This window comes from Hydra vulgaris, chromosome 01 (genome assembly GCF_038396675.1).
Source record: "Hydra vulgaris chromosome 01, alternate assembly HydraT2T_AEP".
NCBI lineage: Eukaryota > Metazoa > Cnidaria > Hydrozoa > Anthoathecata > Hydridae > Hydra > Hydra vulgaris.
Window position 1 is genome coordinate 31,721,978 of NC_088920.1, and position 23,914 is coordinate 31,745,891.

The 23,914-nt window shown below is 26.0% G+C and overlaps 1 protein-coding gene across 2 annotated transcripts in view; it reads left to right on the top strand.

The window, feature by feature from the left end:
* LOC136075286 (solute carrier family 2, facilitated glucose transporter member 8-like) overlaps window positions 1–14,000 on the top strand; it is a 48,954-nt gene extending 34,954 nt beyond the window's left edge. The window contains exons 3-5 of one of the 2 annotated variants that reach the window (XR_010635805.1): window positions 6,810–7,122; window positions 12,601–13,419; window positions 13,629–14,000. Coding sequence is in view for 1 of the 2 variants with exons in the window: in XM_065787910.1 (XP_065643982.1) it covers window positions 6,810–7,122; window positions 12,601–13,253 (966 nt within the window). In the remaining variant the exon portion in view is untranslated. Of the gene's footprint in view, window positions 1–6,809; window positions 7,123–12,600; window positions 13,420–13,628 lie in introns of those variants that run through there. The other variant, XM_065787910.1, reaches the window with a different exon arrangement.
* Window positions 14,001–23,914: the final 9,914 nt, after the last annotated feature.

Below are 23,914 nucleotides of genomic sequence, written 5' to 3' on the forward strand. Positions count from 1 at the left end.
TTTCAAGCATTTCGAATACGGTTTGTTGTTTCTTCTTAGGAGGAGGAAGAAGAGAGTCGTCAGTTTTTTCAGAATACTTAACCTAATCTTGGCTGTTTTTTTTTGAGGTGACGATGAAGTCCGCTTGTGTTTCCATCTTGTGTTTTCAAAGACTTTTTGCATGCCTTGCATTCAGCACAGTCACTTGTTTTTTGAAAATATCTCACAGTCACTTGTTTTTTGAAATTATTAAGCATTTTGTAAATTATAATAACTTTTAGTTTGGAAAATAATATATTATTCAAGTCTCGTTCTACTTCTCGCCAGAATTTTCTATTTCTCGTTTCTCACGAGAAGTCCCATTTCTCACGAGAAACGAGAACGAGACGAGATCTCGCTCATGGGTAATTTTTGGTACTGGTTACGTAATATGGATTACTTTGGTGAATTTACATATATGTAATAAACAAAGCCAGAAAACTTCAACACAATCAGGCAAACCAATCACAAGATAGTTATTGCAGCATACAAAAAACTTATGATTTGAGAAAAATACAAATAAAGATTTTTCATGAGAAAAATAGAAAATATATACAGAAAATTATAGCAAAGCAATAAAACATAAACATTGTTGAAAGTACAGAAAAAATAAAAATGTGAAATTCAAAGATAATTTAAAAAGTATTCAACCAAAACAGAATTATTCAATTAATATTAAAAATATTTAATATTATGACACAATATAACTACAATATCATTAAATTGAAATTTTTAAAAAAACAACAAAAAACTTTAACCTAAAACACTCCTGCTTCATAAGATGAAGGGCAATGCTTTCAAATAACAACATCAAAACATAACTTCAACATTGGAAACAGGTAAACCAGCTAATGTATTAATATTATAATCATTTTGTTGTATCAGTATGTTAAGATACGAAATTCATTTGCTACATTTTTCATTTTTACATCAGCTACTCTTCGGCATGCGATATGAACTTTACCTTGAGTACCATTAAATGATTTTACGTTTATAGGAGGAGGTAAGTTAATTAGACCACAAAATTTTTCTAAAGCAGAATGACCTTTTTCTATCTCTCTCATAGCAACAACAGTTCTATAATTTATTTCAAATGATGACATTTCTGAATCTTGCTTTTCAACATCTTTGCTGGAATAAAAAGACTGTTTCCAATCGCAAAGAGGTGTTATACAAAAAAATGTTAAAAAATTAGCCAATCCTTTCTTTTTTGATAAATCAGTTGAGATTTCAATTGAATTATCATGGCATTGTGGACATGTTCAATTAAAATCATAATTGATTTTGAAATGTCTGTTTAAGTAAATAAAAAACGTGAAGGTAGTTCATTTGAATTATTAATTTGTACATTACTATTAATACGGCATTGTGCTACTTTTTTTTGAAGATGTTGACGTCAAGATTTTAAACTTTGTTTCAGTAAAATTAGTGATTTCCAATTATGAAGTCAAAATATTTGTATTGCATACTGATGATACTGTAAGAAACTGATTTCCCCTTATATATATATTTTTTAACATTCTGCTACAACCTGATTTCCTTCTTAGATTTGAATCATATTTTCTTTTTACCTTAAAAAAATACACTGATGAACGAGGCTAGCAAATAAGGTAGACCACGAGGATTATAGTTTTTCTATAAGTTACAAATCTAAATATAATAATTGTTCTGAGAAATCATGGTTTACTCAGTTTAATAAACATGAAACAGTTGCTGAAAGAAATAGTTATCAATAGCTGATTCCAGTCTATATGGTGCAAAACTCTAAAGCATTTATTTTCTGACATAAACAACCCGTTGCTAAGGCAGTTGCATGTAATTTAGTATCATTACTGCAATTGTAGTAACTTAGTAATTGAAAAAAATTTGTAAAAGCTCTTCGTGGTGCCCCTTTCCATGCAATGCCCTAAGCACGTGCTTAGTGTGTATAATAGTTAATAGGGTACTGCCTATATTCAGTATTTAATTAGTTTTTGCAACCTTTATTTTATTTTATTCAATACCTTATTAACTTTTGCAACATATTACTAATATAGGTTTTTTAAATGTGTTTTATACAGAATCCTATTTTTGGAACTTGTACAAAACATGAAATTGAAATTGAAAACTTGAAACTTTTAGGGTGTGCTTTTTAGCAATTACTTGAGGGACTGTAGTAGAACTACAAAAAACTAAGTTTTAAACAAACATCTTAAAAAAGAAATGGAGTTTTTCTTTTTGTTTTAACTGCTTTTAATTAATAAAATGTTACTTTTTACACTATTTTTTCTATTGGACATCTGCTAAAAGAAGATATTGACAAAAAAAAATAAAATAAAAATAAAAGCCCTTTCCAAAACATATGGTTTAACTCATTTAACAATTTATTTACAATTGAAACATATATTAATTACTTAGATATTAAAAGAAAGGTTTTACTCATTTGATTTTCATCTGATAAATCTATTTTCATTGGGAGTGCAACTGTTGGGTTAAACCCCTTTAGTTGAGTAATTATTAACTCTCGTTCTTCTTTTTCATTATTCACTTTATCCATTTTATTTTAAGAAACAAAAGTAAGTTTTTTAAAAATTGTATTAAATAAACTGGTTGACTTTTGTTAACCAAAGATTTCAGATTTTTATGTCAAAACACGTGATTTGGTTGACTTTAGTCAACCAAATTTTATATTTTGACAAAAAATCTAAAAATGAAGGTCATTTTTGAATAGTTTAAGTAAATACCAGCTAATAATATTAATGGTACAAATAACAATGATGAAAACAAAATAACAATCTGAAACAATTAAAGGAATGATAAAATAGTTTTATAATAACATAAAATCAGTATTCATTTTTGAACTTCAACAATAATAATAAAAAGCAATTGAAAACTGCTTTTTAATAATACTACTTGTTACTATTTTTGATTAAAATTATTTTTGATTATTACTTTTGATTATTACTGCTTGTTACTACTCTATAATAAACCATTCAATTAGTGACACAAAACCGCATATACAACATTGAAATGTTTATTTGTTTAGTGCCACACACAGCAATAAGATATTGTTTAAAAGTTTAATTGTATTTTTCAATGTGAGTTGAAAATAAAACTAAATCTACCTTAATTGAGTTGAATTCAAGTTTTTCCATAACTGTTCACAAATGATTAATAAAGTAAATTTAAATTTATGGAAGTTTACTAAATTAAAACGATATTTCAACAGTAGGCAAACTAAAATAAAATAAGGGATAAACTAAAACCAATGAAATAAATAAATAAAAAAGAATCTTTTTTTTTTAATATATTTGTTTAATAATTATGTAATAAACACAAATTAAAACCTTCAAGTCTTTGAAATTTTATAACAAAAATGTTCTTTAAACTCCAAGCATGTATAAATAAATAAAGCTCCAAGCATAAATATAGTTGCTAGATAAATAAATCAAAATAAATGAACAAAGCTCCAAGCATAAATAAAATAATATACAAAATAAGTATAAGCATTATTATTAATAGTTATTATTTTAATAATAATAACATTTCAACTAATGCTACTCTTTAAGCTAATACTACTCATTAACCTAAACTTCCAGTTTGTTTATCATAAACTAGCTAGAAGTAAGTTAAATATTTGATTTTAAATCTGATATAAAAGTTTATAAAATGTAACTCTCACACATAAATATAGATATAAAAAAAAAATAATAATGTCATAAGACTACTACGATATCACTCCTGCCTTTATCAAAACACTATAGTATTACAATTATTATTATTAGTATTAACTACATTTTAGAAACTTTTATAATTAAAGTTATTATTAGTAACTTATTGATAAAATATTTAATAAATTTTGCACACTATTTATTGATAATTATCAATATAATGCATTTATAATAAATAAAATTTACATTATATATTTCATATACTATGTGATATACTGCGTTAAATTAAAACATGTTTGCTTAGTTAGTTGTTACAATATTATATTAATTGTTGTAAATATTATTATATAATAATAGCATTTACAAAATATTTATAAAACTAAATTCAAGTAAAACTAATGGTAATAACACTCCTAAGAAAAATAAGTATGGTAACAGCATTTTTTAAAGTAACTTTAATTATACGAAGTAAAACTTTCTTAACTTCCTTACTTATCATATTTGCTCAATTATTCAAATAAATTTGGGTGTTAAACCCTATTTGGGGACCATTGTCCTGAGGCACTATAAGAAAAAAAATAAAGCTATAAAAACGCTTTAGGTGACTCTTTTCTTTCTTTTATTTTCTCTTATCCTATTTTTTGCCATTCAAACAGATTTATCGCTCTTTTAACAAAAATCTTAACTTAAATATTAACGCAATATTTGAGGTGTACCACCTTGTTACCTGTTTTGTAAAATGTGACCATACGTTAACTGACAATTTAAAATAAACTTTTTGTCCCAGAAATTGCATGCGTTTTCCAATCAATCCAGTTTTCTTTCAAAATGGCATATATGAATCAAAATCTTCAGAAGATGCACGTGCTGATTTCTTTTTTTTTTTGTGCGTCGTTTTAAACAATAAAACAAAATATTACTAAAAACTAAGAATTTTATTACTATATATTAAAATTGTTAAATGTTGTAAACATAAATTATGTTTAAAATAAAAAGGTGAAAAAACTGAAATAGTAAAGACAGTCAGGAAAAAAAACATATTTAATATTGAAACAATAACACAAGCAATGATAAAATGCAAATCTACAGAAAAAGAGAATAAACGGATCAGATGACCTAACTGACGAAGAAAATTGTAAAAAAAAGATTATATACAGCATTAATGCATTCACAAAAAAATACGACAATATAAAAATGTACTATATGAAGAAAAATAAAGTTGCTTTAAATAAATTTTCGTTTTTCGAAATTTTTGTTTTAGAAGTGACTATTCCTTTGACCATAACCTCGGAGAGGTTATGGTCAAAGAAATAGTCACTTCTAAAAAAAAATGTTCTAAAAGATTTGCTATAATAACTTTTGAGAAATTTTGTGAACTATTTTGTTGTTTTGCGCAATAAAAAAGTACTTACATTATAAAAATAATATTATATGAGTATATTATATGAATGAGTTCTATAATTTTGGACTTGCAAAAAATATTGACAAACTAAGTGACTGTTATAATATCTTGATGGTAGTTGCTGCATCAGAAAAAGAAAATTTTTTTAATTTGTATATTACTTTGTTTTATAAATACAAAGTGGAGGAAACTTACAATAACTCTGGGCAACTTTATGTTTCATCAACTGCTGTAGTTATTTGACGTCTAAACAACTTTTTAGAAAGATGCATAACAACATTCTAAATGATCCGGAAACTTCCGAAACCTTAGTATTTTAAAACACACTTGTTTTACCTACAAATGTTAAACAACGCGGACGACCTAAAGGTAAAAAAAAAGCGTAATAAGATTGATTCCATTCTGTTCTTGCGGAAAAAAAACAAGATAATGATCATCTTGTGTTTTTTGACTGACAAGAAAACGGCTTTGGTGGTATTGCTTCGCAAAATTATAATTAGGCCTAAATGTTTTAAAGAAACTTATAATCAAAGAATTAGACACCCAAGTTTTGATATTATTTTGATATCGTCTTTAACATTACCTGCATTTAGCATTACCTGCCGTGTGAGAGATGTAAGTAGTAGTACTTGTAAAATGGTAACTCTGGCTTGGAATCGTGATGTGTGCAATATGACAATGATGTGCAGTATTAAACGCAATAGGTGTTTGACGTATTTTCACTTTCATTGTCAGGGTTTAGTAAATGAATATATATATAAAAATTTTTTTTGCAGTCATTGTACCAGAATTAGTTGAATTTCTACTATAGTCATTAATAGTGCCGCAGGAAGGTCAAGAAAGTAGGTGTGGGGAGGGGGACTTTTTTTTACATTCAAAAAAAATTAAAATATAAAAAAAGTATACTTTGAGAAATTTGGAGGAGGATGGGAGCTATTGCCCCCTCCTTCCACTGTTCCGACACCAGTTCTCATATAATCAGTGTAATTTGTGCCGCGACCATAAATTTTAGTAATGTAACTTCTAGATTTGGTTGGTTTTTAACGAACGCTGAAAAATCCACACATTTTTAAAAATGCAATGAAAATAAAAATTTTTATTTTTATTTTACACGCATCTTAAAATATAAAAATATTGATTAAACTTTGTTGAATTTCATTATAGTATCTCAGTAAAAAAAAAATTAAATATATAATTTATATTTTATATTACAACTTCTCCTTAAATTAAAATTTTATGCAATGCAAAACTTTTTAAGCCCCAACCTAATCTGATTGGACAAATATCCATAGAGGTTATTCGTCCATCTGGTCGAAATAATATCACCATTCTTTTTATTTCTTCTTTTAACTTGTACTAACTTGTAATTTATTTGTTTCTTTTTTTCTTTATTTTTTTTATCTTTCATTTGTTTGCATTGTTTCACCTTCTTTTTACATAAACTTCTTTTTATTCTAGTTTTTTATTTTTTCATTTCCTTATTTACTTTTTTTAATTTCCTTTTCATTGCTAAAATAACACCTCTGCCATTTAAATTAATACCTCTTTCACTTTAATTACTTTGCCTTTGCCTCAACTCTGAACTAATGAATATAAAGAAAATCATACCAATAGCTTTTTTGGTTTTTAATTATTCAATTTTCAAGCACAACTAAAAAAATCTAAAGTGCTTATTCTCGTATATAAGTGACATTAGTCTGCAATAATATATATGTTGACAAATACGTTTATTTTTGTAGGTTTATATTGCTGAGGTATCATCAGCACGTATACGAGGGATAATGGGCACCATAACTAACCATGCAATAGTTTTTGGAATATTTTTATACTCCTTGACTGCAGAAATATATGATTGGAACGTAAAATATCATTATTCCGCTTTAGTTGGGTTAGTTATAGTTCTCTTAAGCTTTCTAATAATTTTAATGCCGGAAACGCCAAGATGGCTTTTAGCTAATAATCAACGAGATAAAGCATTTAAAAATCAGTTGTGGCTTCTTGGTATTGAATCAAATGCAGAAGATGAATGCAATAATATTGAAATAAATTTAGGTTAAACTTTAATATAAATTGCATAAATAATTTTGAGATTCATATGTTACTTTATGTTACATTTTATACACACACACTCAGATATATATATATATATATATATATATATATATATATATATAGAATATATATATATATATATATATATATATATTTATATATATGTATATGTATATATATATATATATTTATATATATGTATATGTATATATATATGTATATATAAATGTATGTATATATATATATATATACATATATATATATATATATATATATATATACATATATATATATATATATATATATATATATATATATACATATACATATATATATATATATATATATATATATATATATATATATATATATATATATATACATATATATACATATATATGTATATATACATATATATATAAACATATATATATATATACATATTTATATATATATATATATATGTTTATATATATATATATATATATGTATATACATATATATATATATATATATATATATATATATATATATATATATATATATGTATATATATATATATATATATATATATATATATATATATATATATATATATATATATATATATATATATATATATATATATATATATACAAATGATCTGTTAAGCACAACTGAAACAAATATTTGAATAAAATAATAACACTTTTAAGACATTTGTTAAACATGTTTCAAACTACATAGTTCATCATCAGTAAAATTTACAAAAATCATTAAAAAACCGTTTTTCTAAGGGATACAAAGTAATAATTTTATTATAAAATTCATTAAAAAGGCTTGAAAAGACCAATAAAGTACAATAACGAAATGCGCCACCTTCGTAATAAATTTTTTAAAAGATGTTTGTAATGAACTTTATAATAGATGTTTATAATAAACTAATTTATTAGTATCCCTTGTAAAGCGGTATTTTAATGATTTTTGTAAATTTTACTGATGTTGAACTATGAAGTTCAAAACATGTATAACAAACATTTAAAAAGTGTTGTTAATTTATTGAAATATATATACATATATATATATATATATATATATATATATATATATATATATATATATATATATATATATATATATATATATATATATATATATTTATAAATATGTATATATGTATATATATATATATATATACATATATATATATATATATATATATATATATATATAATATATATATATGTAATATATATATATATATATATATATATATACATATATATATATATATATATATATATATATATATATATATATATATATATGTATATATATGTATATATATATATACATGTATATATATATATATATATATAAATATATATATATATATATATATTTATATGCGCGCTTCCTCACTAAAATTATTAACTTAATCACTGGCTCAGTGCAATCAGAATGTAATACGTCAGAAGATTTTGAGTTAAAGTTAAATTTAATAGTCTATTCAGAATAATTGCTATTACATTGAATAATGAAAAGTGTTAATTTTCATCAGCATTTATGTGACTAATTTTTAATAATCACAGTTATTTGTTTTTATTATTATAGAAATAATAATAAAAACAATTTATTGTTTTTATTGTTAAAGAAATAAGTTTAGTATTGAAACTAATTTTAACACTACATAAATAAGTTTATTGGGGGTTTTTAAGTCATTTAAGGATAAACTAAATGCCACACTCTTAAAAATAATATATGAAGAAAATTATCGTAGGGATTTCCAGGAAAGAAAACAGAAAAAGTAAAAATCTTTACGACTTTTTGTCTATGCTATAAACTTCAGTCGATGTATATACGTTGTTGGAAAATAATAAAACGTTTTGAAGAGAAATAACCGAATCATCGGCATTGTTAAAATCACAACGTTGTGAGGTTATTTTTCCTAAAGAAAGTATATAGTTTATTGCTGACCTTATTTAGTAACGTAATAAGACAGCTTCATGCCAGCGGCCCAGACTGCCACCCGCTAGCGGCCTAATACTAGCTCAAATTTGCTTGCAACGGCTGCGAAATTACGGCAAATGATGACGGCCATTAATGAAACTGTCAATGGGCTAGTTCTGGCCCGAAACTCTTTGCTGGTACTGGCCTATTATTATTTACCAATACTGGTCTGTCATCAATTTTTACTCGTAATTGTCATCAATAATTACTCGTGATTGCATACCAGCACAAACCCATTACTTTTTACCAATAAAAAAAATTCACATAACCTACACAAAATCGTGTTTTTTATATAGCATTCTTTTGTATAGGATACGTAGATCATGTCGCATGTTCTAAATAAATTGATCAAATAAGTATTTTTCAAATTTGTTTCTTATTTAAATCAACAAAATTCAATCAGTGTTTCTTATATTTATTGCCAAGCAAAAACGTGTTCATAAATAAAGAAATTATAAATACAAAAACATTATAAATAGTGTTGTAATATATTATAATAAAACGTTTTTATTTGTTTAAGTATTTTTTTCTTTCGGTGATTTTCATCCACTTTTTGATCACCTGAAAGAATGTCTTTTAAACCAAGGTTTAACCTTAACTTCTGATGTTCCTGAAACTTTAGCCAATCAAATAAGACTTTATCAGACCGCAGTTTTCCTAACATTAGCAAAGAATGCTGGCACAGCGCTAGCATGTCTAGCTTGTGCCCTAGCTTTTTTCTTATGGGTTGTAAAACGGTCCTTCATTCGCAATTCAATGATGGCCCAACATCGGAACAGCAAAAGTATTTGTTATTTAAAATATTATTATTTTAATGTTAATAGAATAATACCAAAATAATATATCAACTTATGTGACAGTTTCTGGGTCAAAAAATGTTCCTGGCTCAAAACATGTTCCTGGATCAAAAAATCCAAATGTATTTCTGCAAAAATAATGAAAATACATTAATTCGAACTTTTTGATGAAAAAGATCACCAACAAACCAAATTATTGAATTTACTATACATTCGTATGTGTTATTTTTTAATTCTATTTTTTTTATTTAATTAGAGAGTTGCTATGAAGTTTTTATGCATTTAACAGTTAATTATTAAAGCATTGAAAATAACAAATAAACATAAAATTACAAACTTTAGGTACAATTTTACAAGTGCAAAAACCTACAGCATATTTAAAAAAATGATTCTAAGTCTTTTTCACTGAGTTTAACGCTTTTTCGCGACCGTGCTAGCCACTAAATAGCTTTCGACAATCATTTACGCTGTACATTCGGTTAATAAACAAATGGTCCAGCCGTCTGTAAGAGTTGAATCTACAAACCTTAAGTAGCAAGTAACTTTTCCCTGGTAGAAGAATAAATACAAATAGAGCTAGTACTGTTCGTGAATTGAATCTTCCAAAATTTAATTCAGTTATTTTTTAAAACTTCAATTTATCAAATATTCCAGATTCTTTAATAAACCTAAAATAAACTGAAATAGAAATTTAGCATTACGCCATCTTGGTTTATCAGTAACTACTTTATTATTATTCTTGAAATCCTTCCTGAGCTTTACATAGTTCTTTACAATTTTTAGGATAAATGCTTATTTAATATGATGCAACATATTTTTTCTCCAAAATCTTCCATCAATTGCTACGTAAAGGACTCGGTTAAGAGTATTAAGTTGACAACCAATGGTTTGCGGTTTTTCCAGTTTAATTTAGTTAACACGTTTCTATAACTGACTCGCAATCCATTCTTTCTTTCAGTGTCTACATCGATAGTGTCCGCTGCAATCATCTTTATACTCCATAAATTGTACTCATCGGGAATAGCTTTTATAGCTTTAACAACAGTGTCAGTTTTTTCGTCTAGTGGATTTTGTTTTTGTAACTTAGCAGCTATTTGTTTATTTTTCAATACTTGATATTCGGGATGATAACTACGTTTACCATCAATGTGCAGTGACCAGTTTTTTAAATGTAGTGTTTTCCTTATTTCTTCTTTAAGTTTTACAGCTGATCTAATAGCTGATCCAAATATACCAGATTGTGAAAGTGTCTTAATGTTGATCCTATCTTGAGAAAACTGTCAATAAAACGTTGCCGCTTTGCTGATTGATAACTTTAAGGATGTTACTAGTTTGGTTGCAGTTTTAGTTTTGATGTAGCTCTTGCTGGTACTTATGGAAATTTCTTCTGAATCTTTAGACACTTGACATTTTGTCTCAGTTTCGGGTTCAAAAGTTTACTTTGTTGCTCTTACTGTTGTTGGAGCAGGTTTCAAGTTTCTTTTTCTTTTATTTAAATGGGAATAGCTTTCAAACTAGCAGGCTTTCAATTGTATACCCAACCTGTCTTTTGCTTTCAATCTGAAGATGATGCAATCTTTTGTCTTCACTGCAGAGCCATGCACCCCTTTTTTTTTGTAATATCAAAAACTTTATTCGATGGATCGTATTTACTTTGTTTTACACACTTATCGCACCTCTTCAGCACTTGATCTACTTTTTTCAGTAGGACTTGAATTGGTTAATGCAAAAAGTTTTTTTCACTTTGCCATAAACTTGTTACTACTTTCTGAATTTCATTCATGCGTTCTCTTCTCCCTTCGATGGATTCACCCATAAAGAGACCGACCTATGTTTTGGATTTTGAGTAGTATCCTCGTTTTATCCTGCAGTTATTGATTTTCTAGCGGAACAGTTTTTCTTTTCTTATGTGACTCATAAAATCGTAAGAAACTTTTTTTTTAAGGTTTTTTTTGTCAAGTTTCTTTTACTAGTATAAGCGTTTTATTTTTACAAGCATAATGGTTAACGATAATACTTGAACACAATATTTGAAAGGCAATAATAATAAATATATGTGCTTCTATTTTATTTGATTACCATCTGACAAACAAAGACTTATTTATAATTATTACTGATGCTTAATCAGGCAGCTTATATAGTCTAAACCTTAATAGTTTCAAAAACTTTCTGAAGAGTTCAGAAAACTCCAAAAAGTTTAAGTGATTTCTAAAAACGTCGAGAACGTTCCAAAAATTTTAGTAAGTCCCATAATGTTTGACAAAATTTAAGGCTTTAGAAAGTCATAATGCTGCTGCCTACAAACATTACTTATATACTAATTTTAAAATATCGGCTTGAAGGAAACCATTTTTGAAAATAACAACAATTTTATTATTTCTGAGAAAATGTTCATTAATTTATAACGCAAAAAAAAAAAAGATTATTTAGCGCCAACGACAAGGGTTTTAAAGTAAGAGGCAAATGTGTAAGAGCTTTCTAAAAAAAAAAGTTTCTATAAAAAAAAGGGGGCTTAGTTCCCCCTGATCTCCCAGTGTCGTCGGTCCTGATAATTATATATATATATATATATATATGTATATATATATATATATATATATATATATATATATATATATATATATATATTTATATATATATATATATATATATATATATATATATATATTTTACATAAATGCTTTTATTTTAGCTCACCAGCATATTGCATCTGTTAACGATTTTCGTTCACCAGGATTGTTTCGACCTCTCGCAATTGGAAGTTTATTATTTTTAATTCATCAGTTCACTCTTATTGGATACATTAATTATTTATCTCATCTTCTAATGCATTTTAAGGAATTATATACTATTATAATTTGCTTTTTATTACAATTGGTACTATCATTAGTGGGATGCTTTATAGTTGAACGATTCTATCGCAGATATCTTCTTCTTTTTGGAAGTGCTATTTTGCTTTTTTGTAGCATCGGCTTTGCAGTTTTATCCGATCTCAAGAAGGCAAATGATAAAATGTGGGTAGCCTACCTTATCATATATGCGATAATATTTATCACTATTTGGGGTTCATTACCTTGGATTATAGCGTCTGAGATTTTTCCGCCTCGTGCTCGAGGACTTCTTGGTGGTATTGTTAGATCATTTATTTGGCTGTTGTTTATTCCTATGGAAAGGCTTTTCCTATGGCTGGTTTTTGAAAATGGCTCTCTTTGGTTTACAAGTAGTGTATCCTTCATTAGTATTCTGTTTGTTTATTATATTGTACCGGAAACGAAAAAACTTACGTTGGAAGAAATTGAGCATTACTATCTTATCTATCGTGGCTTTCGAAATTATTTGCTTTAAATGAAAACATTGTCTGCTATTTACCTTAAAATAAATACTGTCCGCTACATATTCTTACATAAATTATATTAGAAATGATGATTTTTTTATTTATGCATTTAATTTTCAACTTGTTTATGCTACTAAGTAAACGGTTTGTTTACCAGTGTAGGAAGGAAAAAACCAGGTAGTAAATTTAGAAGAAAATTGCTATATATATGCCATATCTATTATAAAAAATTTTGATATATTATAATATAACTGTTTGACTGATACTTATTAGGCTTTTTATAACGGCGAGTTATTTAATTTAAATGTAGGTCTTGTTTTTTTTTTATTTTCTTGTGTCTTTTTTTGCAATAAATAATAATCTTAAAATAATTTGAAACTTTCCAGCAAACATTCTATAGCGGAATTATAGTGGACTTAAACAGTTTATGCTGCACGAGGATTAACTAGAACCTACACAAAATATCTGGCAGGAAAACTCGCGTGGGTTCAATTTAGAAACAGCAGTCAAAATACGATTGAAGACTGCCACTAATCCACTAAAACGCCGATGAGCAAAACTGCAGTAGTCCACTCAAAATGCCACTAAAACACCGATGATTGCGTTTATTAAAGTTGTTATTTAGAAACTTTACAAACTTTTTTTTAATGAAGTAAGTAGCTTGGCTTAGTGGTACATATGTAGTTTTAATGTTTATATCTAGTATTTGATTTTTAATAATTTTAATAAACAAAAAGGACATATTTCAATGTTTTTCAGATTTAAAAAAACTATTTTTTTAAATATTCTACCCGTGGTGATAATTGTCCCCAGTTTCCACAATTATACTGGCCCAATACTCTATTCCCAAAAGTTTATCCGATTATATACATGAGTCACCCAATCGTTCAAATGAATAGGGCTATTTTTACAGTTTTTATAATAAAATTATTTAACTAGTTTTTAATAGCATTGACAAAACTGAAAAGATTCTTAGTTAAAGTACTAAAATCAACTTTACGCATATCAAAAGTAATATATTTCAAAGAGTAAGTATGCAGAGAGGCGATTTTAGGATAGGGCGTTGCGTGATAATAAAATAAGATGATTTTTAAATTATAGTTGGTATTTTGATTAATTAAGTTCGCTAATCGGGTATTTGACACAATTCGGTCGGGTGAATTTTAGTTTTAAGGAACTTTTTTTTTGTTTTTGTTTTTAAGGACCAACCCTCACCCTTCACCGACCAACCCTCGCATTTTATTCCCAGAATCGCCTCTAAGTATGCATTTATTGCAAATTTGAAATACTATTAAACATTAGGCCGTTAAATTAAAAAAAAATTATTTTTCTGTTAAATACAAAATAACCTTTTTTTTTTGGTCCAATAACATTTCCTGACTACAATATAAAGTTGTCTAGTCAAGTGTACTAATGCGGAAACCAAGTTTAGCCAAAACTCTATTTATGCTGAGGTTGATATTTTTTTAATAAATACCAAAAGGTATTGTTGAGAAAAAGTTTTTGGTGCACTTTTCGATGAAAATAAAGTATATAATTTATTAGCAACCTGTAAGATAAAGTTGGCGTTAGAACAAAGCCAATACTTACAACAAATCATGTTTGCACACAAATACTTGGGCTTGTTTTTGCCTAAATTTAACTTTAGAATATCCGTTAAGGTTTGAGACATATAACCACATCGTAATAAAAGTCCTTCAAGTTAGCATGTAACTCACAAATATAAAAACCTAATTTTTACTGTTTTACAATAACAAAACTTTGTTTATTTTATTACAAAAACAAAAATGATAAAGTTTGTCGCGTACTTTAAATTCACATTTTGCAATTATATTTAACAAAAAGTAATAAAATGTTATAAATAAATTATTGTTTGTTTACGCCGACGACAAATGTTTCAAAAATGACTCTCTGTATATTACATTTACTCGCTGTAGTTTTCAAAAAACTGACTATCTTATTTGCGTCATTAGTAATAACTGTTTTTTAAATAATGTGGAAAATGTTTAAAATTTCAAAACAAAATGTGTTTTTGAAAAAAGGTTCAGCGTTTTTTTGAGCCATTTATTTTATTTTTCTTATATTCGATTATTTGAATTTCTATGAATTTAATTAGATTTTTTTTTTAGGTTTTCAGCAATCTATGCAACGTTTTCAGGGATGGCGAATGTGTTTTTCTAACGGATCAGTAAAAAAAAAATTGAAAAAAGGAAAAGATAATAAATCTAAACTGAATAAAGTAAAGAAAAAAATTTGATGAAGAAATAGATAATAAATTAAAAAAAAGAAAAAAAAAAGAAAAGGAAAAAAGAAGAGGAAGAAAGAAAAGGAAAATAGAAAAGGAAAAAAAAAAAGGAAAAAAAAAGGAAAAAAGAAAAGGAAACAGAACTTTTAAATTAATACTCAATTTAAATACGACTTTCAATAGAGAAACAAAAATTTTAGAAAAAGACTTTTACTAGTTAACAAAAGAATTTCGAATATGAAAACTAATTAAACCATTCAAATGATCAATTAAAATCATAAAGCAAAAAAAGTAGAAAAAGAAAAAGTGTTCGTTAAAAAAAAAAGAGAAGAGTTTGTTTAAATATAATTTTTGTTTAACTTGATTTTGTAGTACCTTATTTTACTTAACTATTTTCATTTATTTCTATTACACATTATTATAAATTCGTTATTGTTAATTATATTACTATTATCTTTAATTTAGTTATTAAGATATTATTTTTTACCTTTATTTATTTTTATTTTATGTTATTTCTGTTTTTGTTTGTAATATATTTGTAATAATAGATATAATTTTAATACAATTTTCTTTATAATTTATAATTAGTTATAAGTTTTTATTTTTGGCAAGTGATATACTATTTTTGGTTAGTGATATAATATTGCTTATTATTCTATTGTTAAATTAAAATAACTATTATTTTATATTTGCTTGTTCATTAATACTGCTTAATTTACGGCAAATATTGTTATTAATATTACTATCATAATTGTTGATATTATAGTTACTACTTATAATAACCTATTGTTATTATTTTTTATTGTTATTTTCATTATTATTTTCTTTATCATTCTCTTTAAAATTTAACAACTTCTAGCTTTCTTCTAAATTTTGCAAATTTTCTTCATTTACCTTTCTTATTAGTTTTACAATGACATCTAATTTTCAGGGAGTATGCACTACATGTATACAAAAAGTTAGTGTACGGTGCCGTTCAACGCAATGTGATGTATGTTTGTTTTGGACTCATTTATAATGTAGCAGGTTTTATAATCATGGGTACAATTTAACACATTCAAAACGATCAACATGGTTGTGTGTAAATTGTACCAAACGTGTCTTTCCATTAACTGATGTATCTGATAATGAATTTAAACTAATCTTCTCTTCAAACAAATTTATTATAAATGATGACTTGCATTTATCAACTAAACTCTTTCCAGCTTCGGGATTGAATAAAATCTATACTCAATTTAATGAATGTATTACATCACATGCTTCAGTCTCTGATGAGGAAAACTGTTCATCTTTTGATGTGGATGATCAATATGACATTAATAAATTTTGTTCTTATAACTTTGACATCACAAACTCTGTCCTTTTTTTATTTAAAAATATTCTCTTTACAAAAGCATTTTGCAGATTTTGGCATATTATTATGATCAATTAGTGTTGAATTTAGCATTAATAGAATTACAGAAACAAGATTAAAAAAAGAATCTCCTTTCACACATACATTAATTATTCGAAGTTATAACTTTGAGCACACACCAACCGAATCTTCTTGTGGTCGAACCTTGTTATATTTATCAAAGAAACTGATTTATGAAAGAAGAGATGATTTGATCATATACACACCAAACTATTTAGAATCTACTTTTGTTAAAACAGTTTTTCCAAAAAAATCAAATGTTGTTGTTGGTTGCATATATAGACACCCTAGCTTGGATGTAAACAACTTCAATAATAAAATACCTGTCCGTCTCCAAGAAATATCTACTGAAAATAAATTTGTCTTTCTACTTGGTGATTTTAACATGGATCTTATACAGTCAAACTCTGACTTTGCAATTTCTGAGTTTTTAAACTTACTTGGTTCTTATAATATTCTCCCATGTATTACGTTTCCAACGAGAGATACTGACCATTCTGCAACAATCATTAACAATATATTTTTAAATGTAACCACTAACCAAATTAATCAGGATATCTAACAACTTCTATTTCTCATCACCTTTCTCATTTTCTTGTTTGTCCTAATTTCAACAAATTATTTATACCACGCAGTCATAATTTCTACCGCAGGAACTTTAAAATTTATAATAAAGAATTATTTAAATCTAAATTATTAAAAGTTCATTGGAATGACATTACCAAAAAAAATGATTTTAACACCAGTTTTGAAGCATTTATTTCTCAAACAAAATTGTTGTTAGATCAACATTGTTGTCATGTACCACTTAAAAAAATTTGTATTAAAAGCTACAAGCGTCAATTCAAGCCATGGATTACTAAAGGAGTAATAAAATCAATTCAAGTTCGAAATCTTATTCAAATGAAAATGCTAAAGATAAAAGATCCCACAATTATAATTAAACTAAAAGTTATTTTTAAATGCTTTAAATATACCATAAGTAATCTAATTAGACTGAGTAAAAAAATACATTTCAAAAAATTCTTTTCAGAAAATATAAAAAATGTTTGTGAGACCTGGAAAGTTCTCACGAACATTTTTTATTTTTTCTGAAAATAAATATATTTATGCTTTCTAAAGATTTTCTGAAAAGTCTAATAAGTGTCAAAAATGTCAATAATGTAACTCCAAATTTCTTACAAGTTAACAAAACAGACATAACTGAACCAACTCTAATCTGCGAAGAATTCAAAAACTTTTTTACAAATGTAGTTAATAAACTTAATTCTAAAATTCACTTATCTAACATTAGCTATAAAAAGTATCCTAAACATCAAAATCTTCATAGTTTACTGATATCTCCAACAAATCATTCAGAAATCTCATCACTTATATCTAAAATAAAACCTAGAAAATCAATAGGTCCAAACAATATCCCAAAAAATATTCTAATTGATTTTAATTTTGAATTTTCTCATATTCTCTCTAAGCTATTTAATATCTCCTTCTTAAATGGGATTTTTTCTGACATTTCAAAATTATCTTGTGATATTCCAGTATATAAAAATGGCTCAATGCTCTCATGAACTTACTATAGACCAATTTCATTTCTATCTAATATAAGTAAGCTCCTTGAAAAACTAATTTATTCTAGATTATACTCACTTTTGAGTTCCTTTAACTGTTTAAAGGGATTTCAGTTTGAATATTGATCAAAGCACTCTACTTGTGACGATTTAATATGTTTAACCAAAAAAATGAATAAACACAATGGATACTGGTCATTTCGTGGGTGGTGTTTTTATCGACTTACAAAAAACGTTCATACCATTAATCATACCATTTTATTTTCTAAACTTGAACATTAAGGAATTAGAACAGTTGCTTGTAACTGGTTTCAATCTTTCAAATTGAAAGCAGTTTGTTAGCATTAATGGTTACAAATCAAATAACAAAAATATAGTTTGTGATGTTCCATTGGGTTCTGTTCTTGGCCCTCTATTGTTTTTGATTTAATTTAATGATCTAAATGACTCTGTCAACATAACTCTTATTATTCCTTTTGTAAGAATATAAACTTAGACCGAAAAGATTTAGCTCATTGAGTAAAACTCTCTGAACTTGGAAAAAACTGAACTAAAATTTTTTTCATCTCCTAGACAAAAAAATTTATACAACAGATATATAGCTAAAATTAAAATTAATAATAGACGTTTATATTCAACAAACTTTGTAAAATATCTTTGTATTTTTATAGACTCGAATTTCTCATTGAATTTTCATATAGATGCACTCCGCAAAAAACTTTATTGAGCTAATGGCATGCTTTCAATAATTCGCCATTATGTTGATAAAGCTAACCTAAAGAATCTGTATTTTGCAATTTTTTATTCTTATTTCAACTACTGCTATCAAGTTTGGGTACAAAATGTCAACTGTAATACTAATAAATTGTTATCAGCTCAGCGCCAATCAATCCGAATAATTATTTTTTAACTCCATAATACAGTAGCTTCAAAATTCTTTAAAAAGCTTAAAACTCCTACCTTGTCAGCACCAGCTTAATTTTCTAATCTTCTTTTTGTTTTTGACTCCCTCAATAAAAATTTACCATACTCTATTACAACCTTCTTCACTGAAACTCAATATATACATTCACATTTAACTAGAAACATCAATAATGGAAAACTAATTGTAACTACCGATAAAGCTTTGAAGTATGGTAAGTATTCAATTACACCTCAGTGCATCAGTAAATGGAACCGTCTTATGTGAATTGTGAATGAGGTGTCACTCCTATGATAAGTTTTCTGCATGAGTGAACCTTTCCTTTATCAATTATTTTTATTTATTTTTAGTAATTATATTTTGATTTTATTATTTTTAATATAATAGATACTCTAGTTATTATTAGTATTATTATTAAAAATATTATAATATTGTAGCTATATGATTGTAAATTTTGAGGAAAATAAATATCTCGTTGTTTTCGTTATAATATAAAATATATTTTTAAATGTAATTTTAAATTTAATGTTATATATACTGATATGAATTATGTTATTTTTATATGTTTTTATATAAATCTTTTTTAAGGCAATAGTGTCAATGTAGTCGGTAGCAACAAAATTATTTTATTCCGAATTAACTTTCTTTTTTATGTTAACCTTCCTGTTTCTATAACAATAACAAACCTTCTAATAAAAAATTTTCCGTACAGACAAAACGGGCTTTTATATCATTTAATGTTTTTATTAATTTTAACATAACATCCTGCGGGAATTTTACCACTTCAAATGCATGCTCTAGTCTAATGGTATTTACTTTATACAACAACACAAAAGACGAGGACTTGCACAGTCGGATAATAAACGAAATTTTTTTAAAAGCTTCGACTTATGTTTGAGTTTTGTTATGTTCTAAAAAATTAATATTTATGTCTGCAAGACATCGCGTCAACGCCTTTGTGATATCTAGGTATAGTGTTTAAAAGTTTTCGGTCACTCTATCAAAAGTTCAGCCAAAATTATTTTTAGCGGAAAAAAGTAATGCAATCTCAAATAGCCAGTAGAGTGAGGATTTAAGAACTTTCTTTGAAGTGGATTTTTAACAATCAATATAATTTAATATAATTATTAATATTATACACTTAATATGATTCTTTGCAAAACATCAAAACTTTGAGCTCGGCTATGTAAGTTAGTGATGTTAACAATTGAACAAATTGGGTATTCTAACAGTAGCAATAATTAAAAATCATAGAATGGAAAGGTGTTGTTTATCAGCCGAAAATAAAATGAAGAAAAAGGAAAATAAAGAAATTGAAATTAACACTAGTGATCAATCAAATTTAGGGTCGGTTCCGGTTCCGATCACAATTATGACCGGAACCGGTATTACTTTAAGTATTTTCCGGTTCCGGTCAGAATTTTGGTTTGAGAATTGGCTTGAGAATATACGGAAATTAGTTTTTGCTTTGTTTAAAAACGAAATTATTTTTTTGTTTAAATTAATATTCATATCTTGTAAAGTTTTTTATCGTTATTATTTGAAAGATAATAGTGTTGTTACGAGTATAACTTTTAAATAAATAAATATATATATATATATATATATATATATATACATATATATATATATATATATATATATATATATATATATATATATATATATATATATATATATATATATATATATATATATATATATATATATATATATATATATATATATATATATATATATATATATATATATATATAATATCTTCCCCATTATCAACAAACCTAGCAGGGTAACTTCAAAATCTATTACTGCTATTGACAATATTTTTGCAAACTCAATACAAGACCCTTCTCTAAAATCAGGAATAATAAAAACAGATATCTCAGATCACTTTCCATCATACTTCTCTTTGTCACAAAATTCACAAAAATGAAATATCTACTTAAAAATTTAACGACTTGCTATCGGCAACAAATTGGCAAAAGGTCTTCCGAGAATGTGACCAAGGTAACACAAACTCTGCGTACATTACCTTTATTAATTTATTTATCCTACAATATAATACAAGTTTTCCAATTTAAGAAAAAGAAATAAAAACAAAATATTTATATTGTCCATGGATAACAAAAGAAATAAGAAAATCCTCAAAGCAAAAACAAAAACTATACGTAAAATACTTAAAAAACAGAAGCGAAGCAAACCTATTTCTCAACAAGCAACACAAAAACCTATTTGAAAAATTAAAATAAAACACAAAGTTTTATATTATTCTAATCAAATACAATAATTTAATGGTGACTTAAAAAAGACATGGGACATTATGAAGGAAATTATTGGTAAAAGTAAATATAATGTTAACAAAATGTCTTCTAGAGTAATAATTAATGAAAGTGAATCAAACAACAAGCGAGATATTTCCAATGAATTAACAAATACTTTGCCAACATTGGTGCTGATCTTGCATCAAAAATTTAATGCCTAAATAATACATTTAAAAGTTACTTAACCGGATCACACTGCTCTTTAAATTTCAATGAAATAAATCAAGACGAACTTGAATTAGCTATTAAATCACTTAAATTTAAGTCCCCGGGAATCGATGATATCTCTTGCAAAGTAGTGTCAGATGTTTTTGAGGAGATACGTAATCCAATTTACCAAGTATTTAACTCATTAATTTTAACATGTATTGTACCTGATAAACTTAAAATCTCTCAAATTATACCAATCTATAAACCAGGAGAAACCAATTCTTTAAAAAAATTATAGAGCAGTCTCAATCCTTTTGGTATTCTCAAAACTTCTAGAACGAATAATCAATAATAAATTAAATGAATATTTAAAAACTAACAAAATTATCAATAAAGGTCAATACGGTTTTCAAAAGCTACACTCAACTAAGCATGCAATTCTTGACCTCTCAAATAGGATAAGTAGATCATTAAAAAAAAAAATTCACATTAGGGATCTTTATTGATTTGACAAAGGCATTTGACACCGTCAACCATAAGATTTTACTAACTTTTTTTAAATGAAAAACTATGGTATAAAAATCAAACTTTAAATTGGTCTAAAAACTATCTTAATAACAGACAACAGTGTGTCATTATAGATAAAGAAAAGCAACTCAAATTTACTAAAAACAAAATGTGGTGTACCCCAAGGTTCCATTCTTGCTTCTTTTTTGTTTCTTATTTATATAAACGATCTTCCAAATGCCTCTAATATCTTTAAAACTATAATGTGTGCCGACGATATAATTTATTTTACTCGTCAAAGACAATTGAAAACCTCTATGAAAAAACAAATGCTAAACTAAAAAAAGTCAGCATAATGTTTAAACCAAATAATCTGTCACTCAATATAGAAAAAACTAAGTATATACTATTTCACTCTAATCAACAAATTAAAAAAATACCCCTGAACCTTCCAACAATTAATATAGAAAATATAACCATCAAAAGAGCTCTGAATACAACGTTTTTAGGAGTTTTTTCATTCATACATAGCTATCTCATGTATGCCAATGTAGCATGGGGCAGTACCCACAAATCTAAATTACAACCACTTTACTTACGTCACAAACATGCTTCAAGATTAGTATACAACAAAAACAAATTTACCCATGCTCAACCCCTACTGGAACAAATGAACGCACTAAATATATTCCAAATAAATAATTTTCAAAATATACTTTTTATGTTTAAGTATAAGTACTAAGTCTGGTTCCGGAACATTTTACAGCACACTATTTTAAAAACCATATAAATAAATATAATACAAGAGCAACAGGCAACTTTAAGATACCTTTAGAAACAAGACTCTCAAAATTCTCAATTACATATTGTGGTCCCTATTTATTTAACAAATTAGTTACCAGAAACGAATCATTATTAAACTTAAACAACGAACACTCTCTGAAAAAAAAGCTAAAAACTACAATAATCAATTTAAACAACTGTAAGGAATTTTTTTAAATTTGATATAAATAATTGTAACTTGACTTTTAATACAAATCGATAAAAAAATAATATTAATAACAAGGTATATATGTAACACGTACATATATACCACGTATGCAACTGATTTTTTATGTGTATTACACGTCTAAGAAATAGGTACTCGATGACAAGACTGACTTAAGTTTTCTGCGAGCTTCCTATGACTACAAATAAGTAGTTATTTTTATCAATCTTACACAAATTTTGTTTTTATCGTATTTATATACTAAGATTATTTTGAACTTTGGTAAATAAACTTATAGTGAAACATCTAAACTCTTCTCCAAAAAATCAGCAGGTTTATTTTTATTTATTGTATCTTTTATTTTAATTGGAGTAATAAAGAGATATATTTCTCGTATTATTTTTACGTACACGTTATTATATTGTTGTAATTGGTATTTATTTTATTCATGTCTCGGAGTTGTAAGCAACTATATTTTTAATTACCTCGTATATTTCGAACTTTATATTTATGATTTAAATTTGTATATCTTTACTGCCAATCAGTGATTGGTTACA